The sequence below is a fragment of the Monodon monoceros genome, unplaced genomic scaffold (assembly GCF_005190385.1).
Source record: "Monodon monoceros isolate NGI ecotype Baffin Bay Population unplaced genomic scaffold, NGI_Narwhal_1 Super_Scaffold_3, whole genome shotgun sequence".
Lineage (NCBI taxonomy): Eukaryota > Metazoa > Chordata > Mammalia > Artiodactyla > Monodontidae > Monodon > Monodon monoceros.
The window spans coordinates 40,177,297-40,196,786 of record NW_021703780.1 but is presented as its reverse complement, the minus strand read 5'-3'; the positions used below and the strand labels follow the sequence as shown (position 1 = coordinate 40,196,786).

The window sequence follows — 19,490 nt, the reverse complement described above, 5'->3', positions numbered from 1 at the left end:
GCGGGCGGATGCTCAACTGGCGTCCCTCCTCAGGCCAGAGCTTTCTTTACAGCAACAAGGGCTTCCTTTCTTGTGAAGGCCAGATGAGATTCCCGAACTACAAGAAAAGGGAAATCAGGGCATTTTATTGATAATGGCAACGTCCACGACTTTACGCTTAGGTATGTGGGCGTGTTAAGGCCCGAGCCCAGGCCTTATGCTTCTCCTCGGGATCCCTGGGGGCAAACTTCTCCTGCAGTTTCTTCCACATGCCTTTATTCATCTCCTTGAACTCTTCCAAGGTATCTGCAAAAGGAGAAGACAACAAAAAAAGGCTGAAGTCTAAAATGATTACACAGGTTGGCCCCACAGGGCTTTCGCCACACAGGCATGTCTCGCTTTTCACAGTATGTTCCTAAGAAAGGGAAGTGTAGCCCCAACTTCTGATCAGCAAATCAGGCAGGGTAACAGACAAAGAAATGCAACTGTGGATGAGCACTTGTGTACCAGAGACCGTCCTTACAGTGGCCTCTGTTCACATCCAATTATAATTCAGTATCTAAGCAGGGCCCTCTCTGCTCTGCTCCACGTGAGCAAAGAAGGCACTGTAGCATCAGCTACACAACGCACAGGCCCAGAGGCTTATCTCAAAACTTGGCCTGAGCCACACAGACCTTACTGTCTCCATTTTACAGATGTGGAAACTTGAGGCAGAGTGAAGTTAAGGAACTTGAGCAGGCTACACGGCTAGGAAGTGGTGGAGCTGGGATTTGACCCCAGACAGTTGGGTCCACCCCACACTGTGGAGTTGAGCAGGCACCCGGGAGGGAGCTGGACCTGGGCCCCATCCCTGCCCACCATTTCCACACTGGGCCCCCTCAAGCAGTCGGTTAACTCTCTGAGCCTCGGGTTCCTCATCTGCAAAGTGGAGATCAAAACACCTGCCTCCAAAGCTGTGAGTCTTAAAGTAAATAATGGAGGTGACGTGCCTGGCACCTGGCCCACACTCAAGAAAACGTAGCCATCTTCACAGGCATGAAGGCAGCAGGAGCTGGTGGGAGCCAGTGGGGCCTCTGTTTAAAAACATACATCCACCCCCTCCCCCCTCCCCCCTCAAGGCAGGGTTTCTCAGTGACATTTGGGGCCAGATAATTCTTTGTTGTGGGGCTGACCTGGCACTGCGGGAGCATCTTGGCCTCTACCCACTAGATGTCCCCGCAAGCTGTGACAACTAAAATGGTCTCCAGACATCGCCACAGGTCCCTGGGGGACAAAATCGCTCCCGGGTTGAGAACCACTGGTCTAAAGTCTGTCCAGGGCTAAAGTTCTATGATACCTAATTTTACTTGTATTTTAAGTTTAGATTTTCACATTATTTAAATTTCATAGCCTGGATTTTCATCTCTTAATAAAACTTCTGGAGAAAAAGAATAGCTTTTCTGAACAAAAAGGTAACTTACATCATCTATTAACATTTATTGTCAGTGGGCTCTTGACTAAATTAGGACACGCACTGTACCCCGGCCAGCATTCCACCCTGGGACTTTTCCAGAAGTCCAGCTTCCTTTGTGGGGCACAAAACGGATGCCGAGGCCTCCTTCAGAGACTCCTGGGACCCCAAGCCAGGATGGACACACTCGGGACCTAGACTGCGGCCACATTTCAGACTTGCCAGGCCCTCAAATCCTCATGACAAACCCTGCAAGGTGTCCTGCCCTGTCAGAGGAAACACTCAGTAAGCTTATTCCACAGAGTCACGACAAAAATAAGAGGCTTGCTGTGAAAGCAAATTGTCAGCGAAGCCCCTAAGGCTGAGCCCCAGCCAGGACAAGCTGCAACACAGGCCAGTGGTGGGGAGCCGCGCACCCCCCCTCCTTGGCTACGGCCCGTTGTCTCCACACTCAGGCATCCCGAAGTTAACCAAGAGGCAGAGGCTGAGCCTCTGGAACTTCTTTCCATTCTAATTTCAAGTTCAAACTTTGCTCAAACTCTTCGGGGTCCTCACAATGACACTGTGCATCGATGCTGGTAATTACATGAGCCCAGGGACATGGGGGTACTATGTGGGTGTGTATATACACACACACACACACACACACACACACACACATATTTAAAAAAAATTGCCAATAAAGTGATTCTGCCTGGCCAAAATATCTCTACCCCAGTTTCCCAGGGAGTAAATATAAAAATAGCGTCAGTCAACATACAATAGCAGATGAAACTACCAGGTTTTAATCTGTTCAGAAGGTTAAGAGTTTTCTGGAAGCCTAAATTCTCAAACCTTAGTTGCTGAAGGCTGCCAGAGGAATAGGAAAGAGAAATTTCTAGAGTACCAGGAGGCAATGTTTCAGGGCCGTGCCCTCCCAGAAAAGGTTAGCCTATTTTTATATGTGGTATCCTTGGCAATAAAAATAGTTAATTTTCCAGAACCTGCCTGTTTCAACCCAGGCTTCCCCTGCCACCACCCGCCACGTCCCCCTTCAGTGACAATGGAGATGGGGAAGTAAGGAGGGGCCGGGCTAGACAGGGTTTTTCCTTTCTTGTTAATCGGTCTATCAAGGACTCCAAAACATACCTAGTTAAACCCGTATCTAACCCACAGACCACGTCCCCTGGGTCAGATAGCTCTTAGGCGGATATCCCCATACACGTCTATTGAATGGCTTTTTGTTTTAATTAAAACCCTCATGTTTATAAAGCCCCCTTAGGGCCATAAAGATAAAATTATTTTCCTTCCATCCTGATTTCAACTACTTCCATTTGGCAAATACATATTCCCCTGTTCCCTGCTGCCCAGCCTTGAATTTAAAAGCTCTAAAGATGGATTTGCTTTTTTTAAATAATGCCTTTGACCTTCTCCATGTTCTGTGGCCAAAAACGCATGAGCCCTGTAGCTTCAGAATTTCCTGTGGGCTATTCCACAAGACTTTCCATCAAGCAAAACTGTCTTATTAGACAATTCCCCTTGGCCGCTCAAACACAAAGACTCATTTGCAAACCAACCAGAAAGGGCAGCAGCTGTGCTTTCCATACCTGTGGACAGGATCAGTTTGTATTCTTCCAGGGACAGACCACTGAAGCTTGTGTCTCTGGGGCGAGGGTACTGGTCACACGGGGCAGAGGGGAAGAGAGAGGGAGGGGAGAGAAGATTAGTTCTGCAGCACAACCCAGGACTGGATGATCCTGGAGAGAAGCCACGCTCTAACTGCAGTTCACAGGCCATGGGTGTCTGGAGGCCAGAAGGAGAAGCGCAACGCCACCTGGAGGCCAAACCAGTCCGGTCTGGAGAGGCGGCTCTGACTTGAACACGCACCTGAACCCTCTGGAAAATGCAGGCTGGGCCTCGGGAGCCTGGGTGGGGCCTATGATTCTGCATTTCTAACCAGCCCCCGGGTGGTGCCCATGCTGCTGCTCACAGACCACACTTTGAGCAGTGTGGATTTAGAAGAAATCCCCTCTTCATACAGACTAGGCATTTGGCCGTGTAAATCTGTGGTTACCGAGCACATTTCTCAAGCCTGGGGAAAAAACACACTAAACGGAATTTGACAGCAATCATGTCAGGGCCGAGCAGAGGTCCAGCTTTGTCTGACAGGGCTTTCCCAGTCACCCCATCTTTATCACCGGAGCGTGGGGAAGACCAGTTCCGTCAGAGGGGGTGGGAAAATATGTGTGAGATCCAAGAGCTGTCAGACACACCCGGAAGCACCCACTGGCATATAAAACACATGGCTTTTCTTCAAAATTAAAAACGGTTTTCATTTAGGTGACCTAAAAGCCTCTACCAGGTGCCTTAGTTGGCTTGGTTGAAATTACTGGTTACATTTGAAAGTAGCAAAACCACAATTCTTTACGGAACATCGTATAATCAGATTTCACTCACTCTTATTGGTCATCTCCAGTCGGAGGGCTGGGGACAACACAAAAGACTGTGGCCCACTCACCTTGTGTTTGTAGTAGTTTGCATGGAGCCGTGCTAAGCTCTCGTACATCTGATCACAGGCCTCAGGCTCTGAAACCTGAAAAACAAAACCTCCAAGAAAGTGAGCAAATGAGCCCTGCCCCCACACGGGTCTGTACCGTATGCCTCCAGGAAGGACAGGAAGCAGGCCTGCAGCTCAGAGCTGGCTTCTCTGACCACAGGTCCCACAGTCAGAAATCACCTTTTTGGAATAATGGCTCCACCTCAGCCAGCTCCCCAACCTGCAGGAAAACTCAACCGGCAAACAAACATTTGCTGAACACCTGTGACTTGTGAACCAGCAAGCCACCGTGGTGGGAGGCACTGCGGTAAAAACACAACACTCCAGGAGTGCTAGGGGCAATGTGGGCCACAAGAAGTCAGAGGAGGTCAGCGGATCATGGAAGTGAGACTAAGCTGGTTTCTGAAGGATGCACAGGAGCTGGGGAGAGTGGAGGGGGCCTTCCTGGTGGGGGCGGTTGCATGAGCAGGGCAGAGGAGGCAGGGGTGCTATCTATACCTATGCCTCACACCAGACCATCTGGCTGAGGGCCTGAACATGCAGGTAAAAGAGCCTGGGTGGGAGAAAAAGAAAGAGCTTTTTGAGTTAAACTTTCAATATGAAATGTATTAAATAAAGATTCTTTTATGAAAGGAAAAAAAATCATCTGAGCTTTCATCTGTGGTAAGTGGGGAGCTGTTGAATTTTACAAGTAAAGAAACATGAAGAAAGTAGTATTTTAGGATGAAACAGGTGAACTGAGGAGAACCAAGAGGGAGAATCCAGTTAGGTCCTGTTAGGAAGCCTTGCAAATAGAAAGGGGGAAAGAAAGCAATACTCCGGATGGCCCTGCTGGAAGTTCCAGGGAACGCGGGCAACATGCAGATGAGAGGTGGGTTTTTCCCTCTCATACCTCTTAGAAAGTTTTCCCTTCCTTCTGCCTTTGCCACTATTTAGCTACAGTTCCTTACATTATTCTGCCAAGAATTCTGAAAGCTCCCCAGAATGAAACTTTCTCTTCAATGTTTTTTCCCAGAATTCAAATGATGGATTTTTCCAACTTAAATCCTTTCTCGAAGAAGGCAGAGCATAAATAAATCAGTAGTTAAGCATTTTAATAGGCAGCTCCACTTCTGCCTCCGTGTGCATGTCAAATAAGGTCCCCACTTTACAGCAAACAAAAAAGACAATCCTGTCATTGAGTTCCACTCAATCCATCCCCAGGTTCAGGCCACCCATCATGAGAACGCCCAGGTAGCCACATCAGAAGAGAAAGGGTGATGGGCTGAGGAGGCAGCCAGTGTTTGTTGACTAATGATCAAAGGCATTATTTGAGGGCACTGGGGCTAAAGGCTGAAAAAGAAGAACGGATATTAACACATGAGTCTGACTCCCTATCGGGCGGCGCTTCCAAGGAAAGTCCAGCTGGAACAGAATTCTGCAGCATACACTTTGGGGGAAAGCGTTTTGAATGTTCTGTCTTCAGCAGGGCGTGCAAAACTAAGAGCTAACCAGACGACAGACGAACAGAAGGCACAAGATGCAAAAGGAAAAAGAGGGTAACACCAGCCAAACTTTTAAAGAATATTATGTAGATTATCAAAAGATAATTGTGCATTTCATCATTTGCTTGCCCTCTTCATACCTGTACAGATGTGTCTGCTTATAAATTTAAGAGAACCTACAGTGTGCCCGGCCCATGTAAGAGCAGGTGTGCATAGCTGTGGGGAGCTGTGGAGTCCAACTGCCTGCACTCGGATCTCATCCCTTACCAGCTAAGGGGTACTGGGCAAATCACTCCATCTCCCTCTGCCCCCGACACTTAAAAAAAAAAATTTCCCACTTTTCCTTTATCCTTCTCTATATCTATATATACATAATATTTCAGTATGTTTCCTAAGAACGACACTCTCTCATATAACCACAGTTCCATGACCAAATTCAGGACATTTAACATTGATACAACACTTCTATCTGTTCCATTGTCCATATTCCAACTCTGTCAATTGTCTCAGTAAAACTCTTTATAGCAAAAATCAGTCCTTTAGGCCCAGGATCGCCTCCTGCACTACCTGTCACGTTTCTTTCTCCTTGCAGCCAGGACACCTCCTCGGCCTTTGTCTTCCCAGCATTGACATTTTTGAAACATACTGCCCAACTTAACTTTTCTTTTAAAAGATAATAATTGTCCCTATTTCTGAGGGCGATGCGAGGATAAGTAAGGTAATGCCTGGACTGCTCATGACTTGGTAATGAACTCCCGAAATGAGTTCATTCCATTATGGGAGTCTATTCCCTTGAATTCAACTGAAAATCTATTTCTTGAGCATCTACCATGTAGAGAGCTCTGCTAGGCGGCTGTGAGGGGACATAAAGACCCAGCCTCGGCTCCAGAGAAGTTGGCAATCAAGCTGAGACAAGATACACACACATTAAGAATAAAAAATGACCAGGACAGAGTGTAACTGAATGCCAAGAGTTACAGGAGATCAGAAGCAGGAGCTAGTTACCAGGCCTGGCTCACATGGCAGGTGTGGTTCCCTTACAGGGCAGGTTTGCGTTTCACTGCAGTGACAGGTCACAGAGTGATGGGGAGTCAGAGTCCCTCACTTTGAGGAGTGTAGACTTCAGAGCTGGGCAGAATGGGGATCAGAGGAGGGACTGGGAGGAAGAGGCATGAAAAGGCAGGGGGACAAGGATGGTCCAGGCAGGCAGGGTCTTAAGCTGCGCCAAGGAGTGCTTCAAGGCCTGGGAAGCCACCAGATTCTTGACAACCTCTGTGTCTGGGCTTTGGTCCACAGTGCACTAGGTTCCCAAAGGTTAAGAACCTGGGAGCAGAGATCAAGATGGCAGAATAGAAGGACGTGGAGCTCACGTCCTCCCACAAATACATGAAAGACACATCTACATGTTGAAAAATTCTCACAGAATATCCACTGAACACTGGCAGAAGATCTCATACAACCAAAGCTGCAAGAAAGATCACCACATAACTGGATAGGATGAAAGAAAAAAAAAAAGCAGGAATCAGGACGGGACCTGTGCCCCAGGAGGGAGCTTTCAAAGGGGAAAGGTTCCTTTACCCTGAGAACCCCCTTCACTGACTGGGAGGTCCACTGGAACAGATAGGGAACCTCAGAGGAGAGCACAGCAGCCGGCCTGTGGCAGGCAGGACAGAGGGAGACCAGCACAGACAGTCCACGCTAACTTGCTGCACTTCCCAGCCCAAGACACATGCCTGCTGGTGTGCGGAGCGGCTGGGGGCTGGAACTTGGCCTTCAGAGGACTCACTCTGGCTGCGCAGAGACAGCCTGAAAGGCTTGGAGTGTGGTCCGGGGCGAGGCTGGGGGTGCTGTGTGCAGGATGGAGCCCAGGTCTACTGTCAACGTGCGTGTGAAGCGGGGGGGAGGGGGGGGCGTGACCCCACCACATTGGCCTCATTCTCTGGGTGCTCACGGCAGGCACGGCTCCGCCATTATGAGCTCTGGGAGCACACAAGCGCCAGTGGGTTGCCAACACGCAGAGGTAGGGCTGAAATCTGAACTGATTCCTGGCGGGTGCGTGACTTCAGCAAATTCACGGCAGCGGCAGCGTCTACAGGACATCTGAGCTGATTACTGGCACTCCCCCAGCTGAGGCAGGTCTAGTGCCAGCAAAAACAAACTTTGTGGGCACGCACACGCAGAAGCAGGGCTGATATCTGAGCTGATTACTGGTATTCCCACAGCAGAGGTGGGGCCGAAGGCAGTGTCAACAACAGTGTACTTTTTGAGCACGCACACCAGGTGACAGGAGATGTTACAGAGTGCATGTCCGGGCAGACAACTCCTGGGGAGGAATACACAGCAGCTCCTTTCCCGGTGGGAGCGCTCCTGTCCCACCTACCTCACACCACAGTTTAGGACCGGATCTGGGGGCTTCTACTTCAACAACTGGGGAGCAGACCCTGCCCCTGATAGGCCTGTGACAACCACAGAGCAAAGAGGAGGCCCTGCCCAACATCCAGTGCAGGCTCTGGTCACCACAACAATCACACCCCCTATCAAGGGGAGAGGGGCCAGCACACCCTGAGGAAAGACATGGCAGGCATCCATACCAAAAACAGCCTTTGCACCAAAAATATTAGACTCACACAGGCTACACAGGGGTGTTTCCACGTAAAAACAGCCCTCCATGACCACAGTAGATAATGTTTCCCCTAAATTCATAGAGTCAGAGTAATATAAGTAAAATGAAAAAGCCAGAGGAACCACTCCCAATTATAAGAACAAGAGAAATCCCCTAAAAAAACAAACAATGAAACAGACCTCTCCAGTCTACCAGACCCTGAGTTCAAAAAGAAGGTAACAAAAATGCTGAAGGAGCTAAGAAAAGCTATCGACAGCAATGCAGATCACTGTAACTAAGAACTATAAAGAGGAGGCAATCAAAATCAGACAACTTAATTGCTGAGATGAAAACTGAGCTAAAGGCAATATATAGAAAACTAAATAATGTAAAATGAATAAGTGATTTGGAAGACAAAGTAATGGAAATCACCCAATCAGAACGGCAGACAAAAAGACAAATGGAAAAAAAAAATGAAAGCAATATAAAAGACCTATGGGACACAAAGCGTGCCAATCTAGGCATAATAGGGATCCCAGAAGAAGAAAGAGAAAAGGGAATCGAAAATGTATTTAAAGAAATTATGGCTGAAAATTTCCCAAACCTAAAGAAGGAAACAAATATTGAGGTACAGGAAGCACAGAGGGTCCCAAACAAGATGAACCCAAGCAGACCTACACCAAGACATATCATAATTAAAATGGCAAAAGTTAAAGATAAAGAGAGGATTTTAAAGGCAGCAAGAGAAAAACAAAGAGTAAGTTACAAGGGAACCCCCATAAGGCTATCAGCTGATTTCTCTATAGAAACTTTGCAGGCCAGAAGGGAGTAGCAAGATATATTCAAAGTCCTGAAAGGGAGAAACCTGCAACCTATGATACTCTACCCAGCAAGATTATCATTTATAATAGAAGGAGAGATAATGAATTTCTCACACAAGCAAAAACTAAAAGAATACAGCAATACTAGACCTAACCTAAAAAGAATACTGAAAGGTCTTCTCTAAATAGAAAAGAAGAAAGAATCTATAGGAAAGGGAAAATCACAATAGGAAAAGCAAATATATGAAAGGACTGTAGATCACTTAAATAAACCAGAACATACATTTAGAAAAAAAAAATCAAAAAAAATTTGTGGAAGCAATTATAACTACAATGAATGCCAAAAGGATAAACATGAAAATGTAAAATAGGACATCAGAATCAAATTGTTCTTACTTGGGAGAGGGGAGTAAGAAAATGTAGATTTTTTGGAATGTGTTTAAGCTTATATGACTACCAGTCTAAAGCAAGGAGATACAGTAATGGGTTAACATACTTGAAAACCAGGGTAACCACACATCAAAAACATACAACAGATTCACAAAAAACAAAAAGAAGAGAACTCAAGTGTAATACAAATGAAAACCATCAAACCACAAAAGGAAAAACAAAAAGAAAGGAACAAAGAAGAAATACAAAATCAACTAGAAAACCAGATTTAAAATGGCAATAAATACATACCTGTCAATAATTACCTTAAATGTCAATGGACTAAATGCTCTGACCAAAAGACACAGAATGGCAGATTGGATAATAAAACAAGAGGCTACAATACGCTGCCTACAAAAGACCCACTTTTGGGCAAAGGACACCCACAGACTGAAAATGAGGGGATGGAAAAAGATATTTCACGGAAACACAAATCACAAGAAGCGGGGGGGTCACAATATCATATCAGACAAAATAGACTTTAAAACAAAGGCCATAGGGACTTCCCTGGTGGCACAGTGGTTAAGAATCCACCTGCCAATGCGGAGGACACGGGTTTGAACCCTGGTCCGGGAAGATCTCACATGCCGTGGATCAGCTAAGCCCATGAGCCGCAGCTACTGAGCCTGCACTCTAGAGCTCAAGAGCCACAACTACTGAGCCTGTGTGCCACAACTACTGAAGCCAGCATGCCCAGAGCCGTGCTATGCAACAAGAGAATCCACCGCAATGAGAAGCCCGCACACCACAATGAAGAGTAGTTCCTGCTTGCTGCAACTAGAGAAAGCCTGCGTGCAGCAACGAAGACCCAACGCAGCCCAAAATAAATAAATAAATAAATTTATTTAAAAGAAAAACAAAACCCAAAACAAAGGCAATAAAGAGGGATGCTATATAATGACAAAACAATTGATGCAAGAAGAGGATATTACACTCATTAACATATATGAACCCAATATATGCTTTAGGAGCACCTAAATACATGAAACAAATACTAACAGACATAAAGGGAGAAATTGATGGGAATAAAATAAAAGTAGGAGATTTTAACACCCTACTGACATCAATAGACAGATCTTCCAGACAGAAAATCAATAAGGCAACAGAGGTCCTAAATGACACAAGAGAACAGTGAGACTTAATTTGGTATTTTCAGGACACTACATCCAAAAAAACCAGAATACACATTCTTTTCAAGTGCACATAGCACATTTTCTAGGGTAGACGACATATTAGGACACAAAACAAGCCTTGATAAATTTAAGAGGATAGAAATTATTTCAAGCATCTTTTCTGACCATAATGGCATGAAACTAGAAGTCAACCACAGAAAGAGAAACGAGAAAAAAAACCGATTACACAGAGACTAAACAAGTTATTAAAAAACCAATTGGTCAATGACGAATTCAAAGAGGAAATTAAAAAATACCTTGAGACAAATGACAATGAAAATACAACCATATAAAATCTATGGGATGCAGCAAAAAGCATTTCTTAGAGGGAAGTTCATAGCAATACAGACCTTCCTCAAAAAAACAAGAAAAATCTCAAATAAACAACCCAACCTACCACTTAAAAGAATTAGAAAAAGAAGAACAAACAAAACCTAAAGTCAGCAGAAGGAACGAAATAATAAAGAGTAGAGAGGAAATAAATAAGATAGAGATTAAAAAGAAAAAAAATCAATAAAACCAAGAGCTGGTTCTTTGAAAGAAAAAAATCAACAAACCTCTGGCTAGGCTCACCAAGAAGAAAAAAGAGGGGACCCAAATAAACAAAGTAAGAAATGAAAGAGGAGAAATAACAACTGATACCACAGAAATACAAGAAGCCATAAGAGAATACTATGAACAATTATATGCCAACAAACTGGACAACCCAGAAGAAATGGACAAGTTTCTAGAAACATACATCCCACCAAAATTGAATCAAGAAGAAATAGATAATTTGGGGGTTTTCTGGCCACGCTGCATGCCTCACAGGATCTTAGTTCCCTGACCAGGGATTGAACCCAGGCCATGGCAGTGAAAGTGCCAAGTCCTAACCACTGGACCACCAGGGAATTGCCAAGAAGAAATAGATAATTTGAACAGACTGATCACTAGAAGTGAAACAGAGTCTGTAATAAAAAAAAAACTCCCTGCAAACAAAAGTCCAGGACCAGATGGCTTCACTAGGGAATTCTACCAAACATACAAAGAACTTAAACTGATCCTTCTCAAACTGTTCTTCAAAAGACTGAAGAGGAGGGAACACTCCTAAAGTCATGCTATGAAGCCACCATCACCCCGATACCAAAACCAGACAAAGACACCACCAAAAAAGAAAATCACAGGCCAATATCTTTGATTGATATAGATGTAAAAATTCTCAATAAAATACTAGCAAACCAAATCCAACAACATATAAAAAGGATCATACACCATGATCAGGTTAGATTCATCCCAAGTTAGCAAGGATGGCTCAACATATGCAAATCAATCAGTATGACACACCACATAAACAAAGGAAAAGACAAAAACCACATGATCATCTCAACAGATGCAGAAAAAGCATTTGATAAAATTCAACATCCATTCATGATTAAAAACTCTCACCAAAGTGGGTACAGAGGAAACATATCTCAACATAATCAATGCTCTTTTTGACAAAACCACAGCCAACGTAATACTCAACAGTGGAAAGCTGAAAGCCTTCCCACTAAAATCTGGCACGAAACAAGGATGCCTACTCTTACCACTTCTATTCAGCATAATATTGGAAGTCCTAGTCACAGCAATCAGACAAGAAAAAGAAATAAAAGGTATCCAAATTAGAAGGGAAGAGGTAAAAATTGTCATTATATGCAGATGACATGATACTCTATACAGAAAACCCTAAACACTCAACACAAAAACTTTTAGAGCAGATAAATGAATTCAGCAAGGTAGCAGGATACAATATTAACATAAAGAAATCAGTTGCATTTCTCTATATCAGAAAGAGAAAGTTAAAAAAAATCCCTATTAAAATCACATCAAAAAAAATATATATATATATATAATAAAACCACTTAGGAATAAACCTGACCAAGGAGGTAAAAGACTTATATGCTGAGAACTATAAAACTGATAATAGGAAACTGAAGATGATTCAAAGAAATGGAAAGATATCCCACGCTCTTGCATCGGAAGAATTAAAATTGTTAAATTGGCCATATTATCCAAAGCAATCTACAGATTTAATGTGATCCCTATCAAATTAACCATGACATTTTTCACAGAACTAGAATAAATAATCCTAAAATTTATATGGAACCACAAAAGACCCAGAATTCCAAAGCAATGCTGGGGAAAAGGAACAAAGCTGGAGGCATAACCCTCCCCGACTTCAGACAATACTACAAAGCTACAGTAAACAAAATAGCATGGTACTGGCACAAAAGCAGACATATAGATCAATGAAACAGAATAGAGAGCCCAGAAATAAGCCCACACACCTACAGTCAATTACTCTTCGACAAAGTTGGAAGAATATACAATGGAGAAAAGACATTCTCTTCAGCAAGTGGTGCTGGGAAAGCTGGAGAGCCTCATGTAAATCAATGAAGTTAGAACACTCCCCACGTCATACACAAAAATAAACTCAAAATGGCTTAAAGACTTAAATATAAGACATGACACTATAAACTCCTAGAAGAGAGAACACAGGCAAAACATTCTGACATAAATCATACAAATGTTTTCTTAGGTCAGTCTCCCAAGGCAAAAGAAATGAAAGAAAAAATAAACAAATCAAACTTAATAAACTAAATAAATAAATAAATAAACTAATCAAACTTAAAAGCTTTTGCACAGCAAAGGAAACCATAAACAAAACAAAAAGACAACCTATGGACTGGGAGAAAATATTTGCAAACACTGCAACTGACAAGGGCTTAATTTCCAAAATATACAAACAGCTCATACACCTCAACAACAAAACAACCCAATCGAAAAATGGGCAGAAGACCTAAATAGACATTTCTCCAAAGAAGAAATACAGATGGCCAATAGGCACATGAAAAGATGCTCAACATCACTAATTATTAGAGAAATGCAAATCGAAACTACAATGAGGTGTCACCTCACACCAGTCAGAATGGCCATCATCAAAAAGTCTACAAATAGGGCTTCCCTGGTGGTGCAGTGGTTGAGAGTCCGCCTGCCGATGCAGGGGACACGGGTTCGTGCCCCGGTCCGGGAAGATGCCACATGCCACGGAGGGGCTGGGCCCGTGAGCCATGGCCACTCAGCCTGCGCGTCCGGAGCCTGTGCTCCGCAACAGGAGAGGCCACAGCAGTGAGAGGCCCGCGTACCGCAAAAAAAAAAAAGTCTACAAATAAATGCTGGAGAGTGTGTGGAGAAAAGGGAACCCTCCTACTCTGCTGGTGGGAATGTAAATTGGTACAGCCACTATGGAGAACAGTAGGAAGGTTCCTTAAAATACTAAAAATAGAATTGCCGTATGATCAAGCAATCCCACTCCGGGGCATATATCTGGAAAAGACTAGAACTCTAATTAGAAAAGATACGTGCACCCCAATGTTCATAGCAGCACTATTTACAATAGCCAAGACATGGAAGCAACCTAAATGCCTGTCGACAGATGAATGGATAAAGAAGATATGGTACATAGATACAATGGAATATTACTCAGCCATAAAAAAAAGAATGAAGTAATGCCACTTGCAGCAACATGGATAGACTTGGAGATTATCATACTAAGTGAAATAAGTCAGAGAAAGACAAATATCATATAACTTATTTGTGGAATCTAAAAAATGATACAAATGAACTTATTTACAAAACAGAAACAGACTCACCTACATAGAAAACAATCTTATGGTTACCAAAGGGGAGGCAGGGGAGGGATAAATTAGGAATTTGGGATTAACAGATACACACTACTATATATAAAATAGATAAACAACAAGGACCTACTGTATAGCACAGGGAACTACATTCATTATTTTATAATAACTTATAATGGAAACGAATCTGAAAAAGAACATATATATAGTATATACATATATAGTTTATATATAGTATAAAGGGGGTAACAGGTAACATCTTACAGAAAAATCTGAATGAACTTTTTGGCCAACCCAATATAACTGAATCGCTTTGTTGTACACCTGAAACTAACACAACGCTTTAAATCAAATATACTTAAAAAAAAAAAAAGAACCATTTACATTATGGCCAATTTGGGAGGCAATGAGAAGAAGCCCTCATTGGGGCTGGGGCACACGCTGGAGTGTGGTGAGGCGGCGGGACACAGGCTGGATTAGACAACACTGAAGGCCTCACAAAGCTGCATTACTCCAGAAGGCAACAGGCAGACCCAAAGATCTCTAAGTGGTAACCCACTGAAAAGTGGTGGATAATCTAGCCCTCCAGGAGGAGCACCTACATCTCTAAACATGCCTAGAAAGCTGCCATGCCTTGGTCTAAACACTACCTTAACTCCCTCCAGCTCCATCTGGAACTGGGGGAGAAAAAGAGATGGAGATGCCTGCATTCCCTCTCCGACATGATTCTCCTCATAAGGGCTGTTTTGCAGTGGGCTCAATATTACAACTAAAAATCACATAATCTGGGCTTCCCTGGTGGCGCAGTGGTTAAGCGTCCGCCTGCAAATGCAGGGGACACGGGTTCGTGCCCCGGTCCGGGAAGATCCCACATGCCATGGTGTGGCTGGGTCCGTGAGCCACGGCCGCTGGGCCTGCACGTCCGGAGCCTGTGCTCCGCGACGGGAGAGGCCACAACAGTGAGAGGCCCACTTACCGAAAAAAAAAATCACATAATCTGTTCTCAGGCCCCTCGTCAAAAACTGGACTTCAGAGGACCCACACACAGGGGTGGGTAACGCTGGATGGCATCACCACTGCCAACACACACAGGGCTACACCCCACCACACTGAGCCACAGACCAGGCCCCGACTGGATGACTGAGAAAACAGAATCACAGAAAACCTTTGAATTCCCCTCTGAGGAGGTGGACATATCACCTACATTACTGCCAATCCAAGACAAAGTTCAACTCCTTTCAAACGGGGCCGATATTATTTCAACCTGGGTATTTAATACAAGAACTCCCTGGTGGGCGAGCCCCTTCCTGGGTGGCTCCTCAGAGCTGTGCCCCGTGCTGGATAAGTGGGTGCTGCCACGGACCTTTTAGGAAGCTGCCTGTGCATCTAATGAACTCATTAGAAGAGTTTGCACCTTCCCCTGTACTTAAGTCAACAATTACTGTTGTTTTGCCATCTTCCCCCATGTTGTGATTATTTTATAAAGCTCTTGGGGCTGCAGGGAACATGCGTTCTCTTAGGGAAACTGAACTGAAAGGGGGCAAAATCCATAAACATTAGCTTTAAAAAACTGCACAATAGGATAGAGGGTGTAAGAGGTGTTCAGTGTGTTTCTGCTTCCCACCTCCTTCTTGGTGGGTTTAGGGTGGACTGTGAGACTCCCCAAAGGGCAATCTGTGGTGGAATAAATGGAGGCAGTTATTTTTGTACCCTGGTTTCAAGTCTGAATGATTAATTTGCTTTCTAGTGGTTCTGGCTCTTCTGTGCTGGTGTCCCACCTGAGGACCATCTTTCTCCCCATCCACACTGGGTAGGTGGGGGCTGGGCCAAAGAAAAGCAGGTGGGTAAACAGAAGGATGTTTAATTCTTTGCCAAAACTGTCCATGGTCCAAAGAGGTCTTGAGCAGGAAGTGAGGGGAAGGGAGGGCTTGAAGTTCACGGAACAAGAGGCCTTTCTAACAAGAAGAAATAACTTGGGAGGAATGGGAGCTGAGGATAGCTCAGGCACAAAGAAGACAACGCTCACTTGTCTTGCCATTTAACTCCTGGGGAACCCCGAATAAGTTGTTTTTCTTTTCAGATTTTGTTTCTTCACCTGTAAAATGGGAACAGCGATGGTGACCTCAACTCAGCTGCACTAAGGAATAGACTAAATGAGACCATGCATGCAAGTGTGTCATGCATGCGTTCAGCGTTATTGTTCAGATGCAGGAAGCCACAAGGCTGAGAGCAGGACTGCCTGCTCCTCTCCTCTACAGGAACAAACACGCGGCGGAGGAGAGCTGCCTCCCCCTCTAGTCCTGCCTTTCTGGCACATGGCATAACCGAGGGGGAGCTCCGCATCGATCAGTTGACTGGGTCGAGTGCCTGCCCCTGGCTGCCAGCTTTCTCAGGTTCTTTATAAATGATCCGGGGGTGTCAGCGGGAGTGACTCACAGCACTGTTCTCAATTCCAGCAAGGGACTGCTCCTTCTAAAAATTACCACCAAGATTTACTAAGCCCAGGTGCATTCTTGGATGACATCAGGATGAGGTACCGCAACAGTGGTCCCGAGTCATGTGCCTGCTGCCATCATGATGCACTGGTTCACTCTACCAGGGATGCACCCCTGAGCTGCTCTGGAACCATCAACGGAGCCATGACTTGCATCTGCAGCCATGACTCACATTCGTGTGGGCCTTCTACTCATCAGAACTATCTGCCTAGGTGACGACAAAAGATGACAACTGCAAAAGAGAAAGCTCTACCCTCCTTTTCTGGCTCCTCTTACACTAACAGTCAAGCAGGTGAATGTCATACTCTCACCTCCCCAGGGATCTAGCCTCTGTCAGCGTCTCTGCTGGCTGGTTTCACCATTCGAAGTTCATTAAAGTCGGTCACGTGTCTGTCCAACTGTAGGCTCCTTGGTGATAAGGACCAGGTTATGTCCCTCTTCTGTAGTTCCTGCAGTTCCCCACACAGAGTAAGCTCACAAATTAATTCTCACTACTCAGGGCACAGACATTCCCTTCTCACTCTTCACTACTTCTCTCCATCTAGTTCTGCTACATCTGCAACTATATTCAAATGATTTTTGTCTCATAAGCCATAACCAATCATTTATTTACCCATTCATTCAGACATTTACCGAGTGTCTTTTATGTGCCAGGAACTATGCTAGACACTGTGGGGAGAAAGATAAAAATAGCACCGTCTCTATTCTCAGGAAGCTCACACTGAATATGTGAAGGGAGCATAGCCCTAGAAAGTCTATGGGCTGTGGGATTTGCAGAGTTGGGACTATGACTCTTGCCTTCAAGATCTTTATACTACGGGCCAGTGAAGACCACTGTTAAGAAGTGCGAAGGCCCTCAGTGTTGTGTGACACCCCAAACCCCAACAAAGCCCTGAGCCAGACACTCCGTCCATGCCCACCACCCAGTCAGCACTTGGTTTCGATGATGCCACTGGGCATGTTGTCCTTACTCCATCAGGTGGGCTGGTTTGGGTCTGGGTTGGGCTAAGCTGCCAAAAAGCCATGTTCCTGCTTTGACAGGTTGTGGCCAAATTTCGCAAAAGTCATTTCTTCGGGCTGTGTATGTGTCACATCTCATGTGTCTGACCTCTTGCCTGAGCCCCAGGCTCAAATATCCCACTGTCTACTTTGACATTTCCACTTGGAAGTAAATCCACTTTGCATCTCAAGTTTAACATGTCTTAACACCAAACTAAAGATGTTCTTCCCACACCCCACCTGTTCCTCATCTCGTCTTCCCCATCTCAGTGAACTGCACCACCTTGCACCGAGTTGCTCAGGCCAAAACAGTCTAGGTGTTATCCTTGGTTCCTCTTTCCCTTTACCCTATATCCAATACATCAGCAAGTCCTGTTGATGCAACCTTCACACTGCAACCCCAGTGTGGCCACTTCCATCTCCTGTGCTGCATCTCCATCCAAGCCACCACCATTTCCTGCCTGGGCTACCAGAGTGACTGTTTCTATTCTATAATCCATTCACTGGTACAGCCAGAGTGATCTTGAAAAAAAACAGTAAACTAGGTCACATCAGCCCCCTGACTAAACCTCCCCAAGAGGCTTCTCACTGGTCTTATGATAAAATCCAACCCCTAACCAGAGCCTGCCTATAAAACCCTACCGTGCCTGACTCCTGTCCTCCTCTGACTCAACTCTTAGAAAACGGCATTTCACTCACTACCCTTCAGCCACTTGGGCTTTCTTTCTGCTTCCTGCCTCAGGACCCTTGCACTGCCTGAAAGAACACCAAGTGTTCATTGTTGGCTCATCGTCTTCCCTTAGGTCTCATCTATGTGTCACCTCCTCAGTAAGCCTTTATCTATCATAACTAATATTACCCTTTTACCGTGCTACTCTATTTCATATCCATCATAGTACTTCTCTGCACTGACCTATGTGTGTCTACTTGCTTATTGTGTCCTGAACTAGGACGTAAACTTTAAATTTCATGTGGGCAGGACCTCATCTAATTAACTACTGTCTCCCCAGCACCTGGAACAGTTCCTGGCACATGGTGGGTGTTCCGTAAGTTTGTGCTGTATGAATGAACAAATCCCAGAAGTGCAGCACCAACCTGGAGGACAGCAAGAACATAGGTCTACTACTCACACACACGGGCACGGGGTGAGGACTCAAACCTGCCGCACGGGCTTACAAGGGCCCAGGAAGCACACCAAGGCTTAGCGGGGACCCTGCATAGGTCCTTGGGCATCAGCTCAATCACTGCACAACACTTCGAGGTAATGGCATCGTGTCAGGGGAGCAATAAGCCTATGACTGTCACCACCTAGGACTGGTGTTGTGGGACTCAACCCTGGCTGCACCTTGAATCATCGAGAGCTTTTAAAAACACTGAGGGCAAGGCCTCACCCCCAGGGATTCTGATTCAATAAGAATCAGATGGTCCCAGGTATCTAGATTTTTAAAAAGCTCCTCAGGAACCTCCAACGTGCAGCCAGGTGAAAGTACTGAGTAGAGGATAGGATCACCGCTCTCCGCAGTTTCCCCGGGCGTTAAGAGGGTCCCCGGGTACGCGCGGCCAGGGAGGAAAGGCGCGCGCAAGCGCGGGGCCCCGCCGCCAGCCCGCTCGTGGGCCCCGCCCTGCCTCCTCCTTTCCTCCCCTCGCCCCAACCGCCTCCCCGCCGCAGGCGGACCCCACAGTCTGGTCACCTGGGTGTTCTCTCCCTCCCGAAAGGCCTGCGCTACCCGCTGCCGCAGATAAGCGCCCAAGTCCCGGCCTTTTTTGGTCTCGTCCACTGGCCATTCCTCACAGAGTCTAAGAAACCGCCTGTAGCGGCTAGCCGCCATTTTGGGCCCCGCTTGTCTCCGCCCCTGAGGGAGGA

General features: G+C 45.4%; 1 protein-coding gene and 1 non-coding gene across 2 annotated transcripts; both read right to left on the bottom strand.

The window, feature by feature from the left end:
• Nucleotides 1-105: 105 nt before the first annotated feature.
• On the bottom strand, nucleotides 106-19,490 carry LOC114907033 (ubiquinol-cytochrome-c reductase complex assembly factor 2). Its single transcript, XM_029242144.1, has 4 exons — nucleotides 19,318-19,490; nucleotides 3,927-4,001; nucleotides 3,016-3,085; nucleotides 106-285 (listed from the first exon to the last, which is right to left on the bottom strand). The coding sequence occupies exons 1-4, from the start codon at nucleotides 19,453-19,455 to the stop codon at nucleotides 158-160; spliced, it is 411 nt and encodes a 136-aa protein (XP_029097977.1). The 5' UTR covers nucleotides 19,456-19,490; the 3' UTR covers nucleotides 106-157.
• TRNAE-UUC lies at nucleotides 11,292-11,363 on the bottom strand. Its single transcript has one exon. It is a non-coding gene; the product is annotated as a tRNA-Glu (tRNA).

Bases quoted from the DNA above. Each gene is read 5' to 3' on its own strand.
- LOC114907033 (XM_029242144.1), bottom strand. From the start codon at position 19,455: ATGGCGGCTAGCCGCTACAGGCGGTTTCTTAGACTCTGTGAGGAATGG. The intron at 3,086-3,926 runs GTGAGTGGGCCA...CCGTGTGACCAG, and splicing joins CAAACTACTACAAACACAAG to TACCCTCGCCCCAGAGACAC. The intron at 286-3,015 runs GTATGGAAAGCA...CTCCTTTTGCAG, and splicing joins CAAACTGATCCTGTCCACAG to ATACCTTGGAAGAGTTCAAG.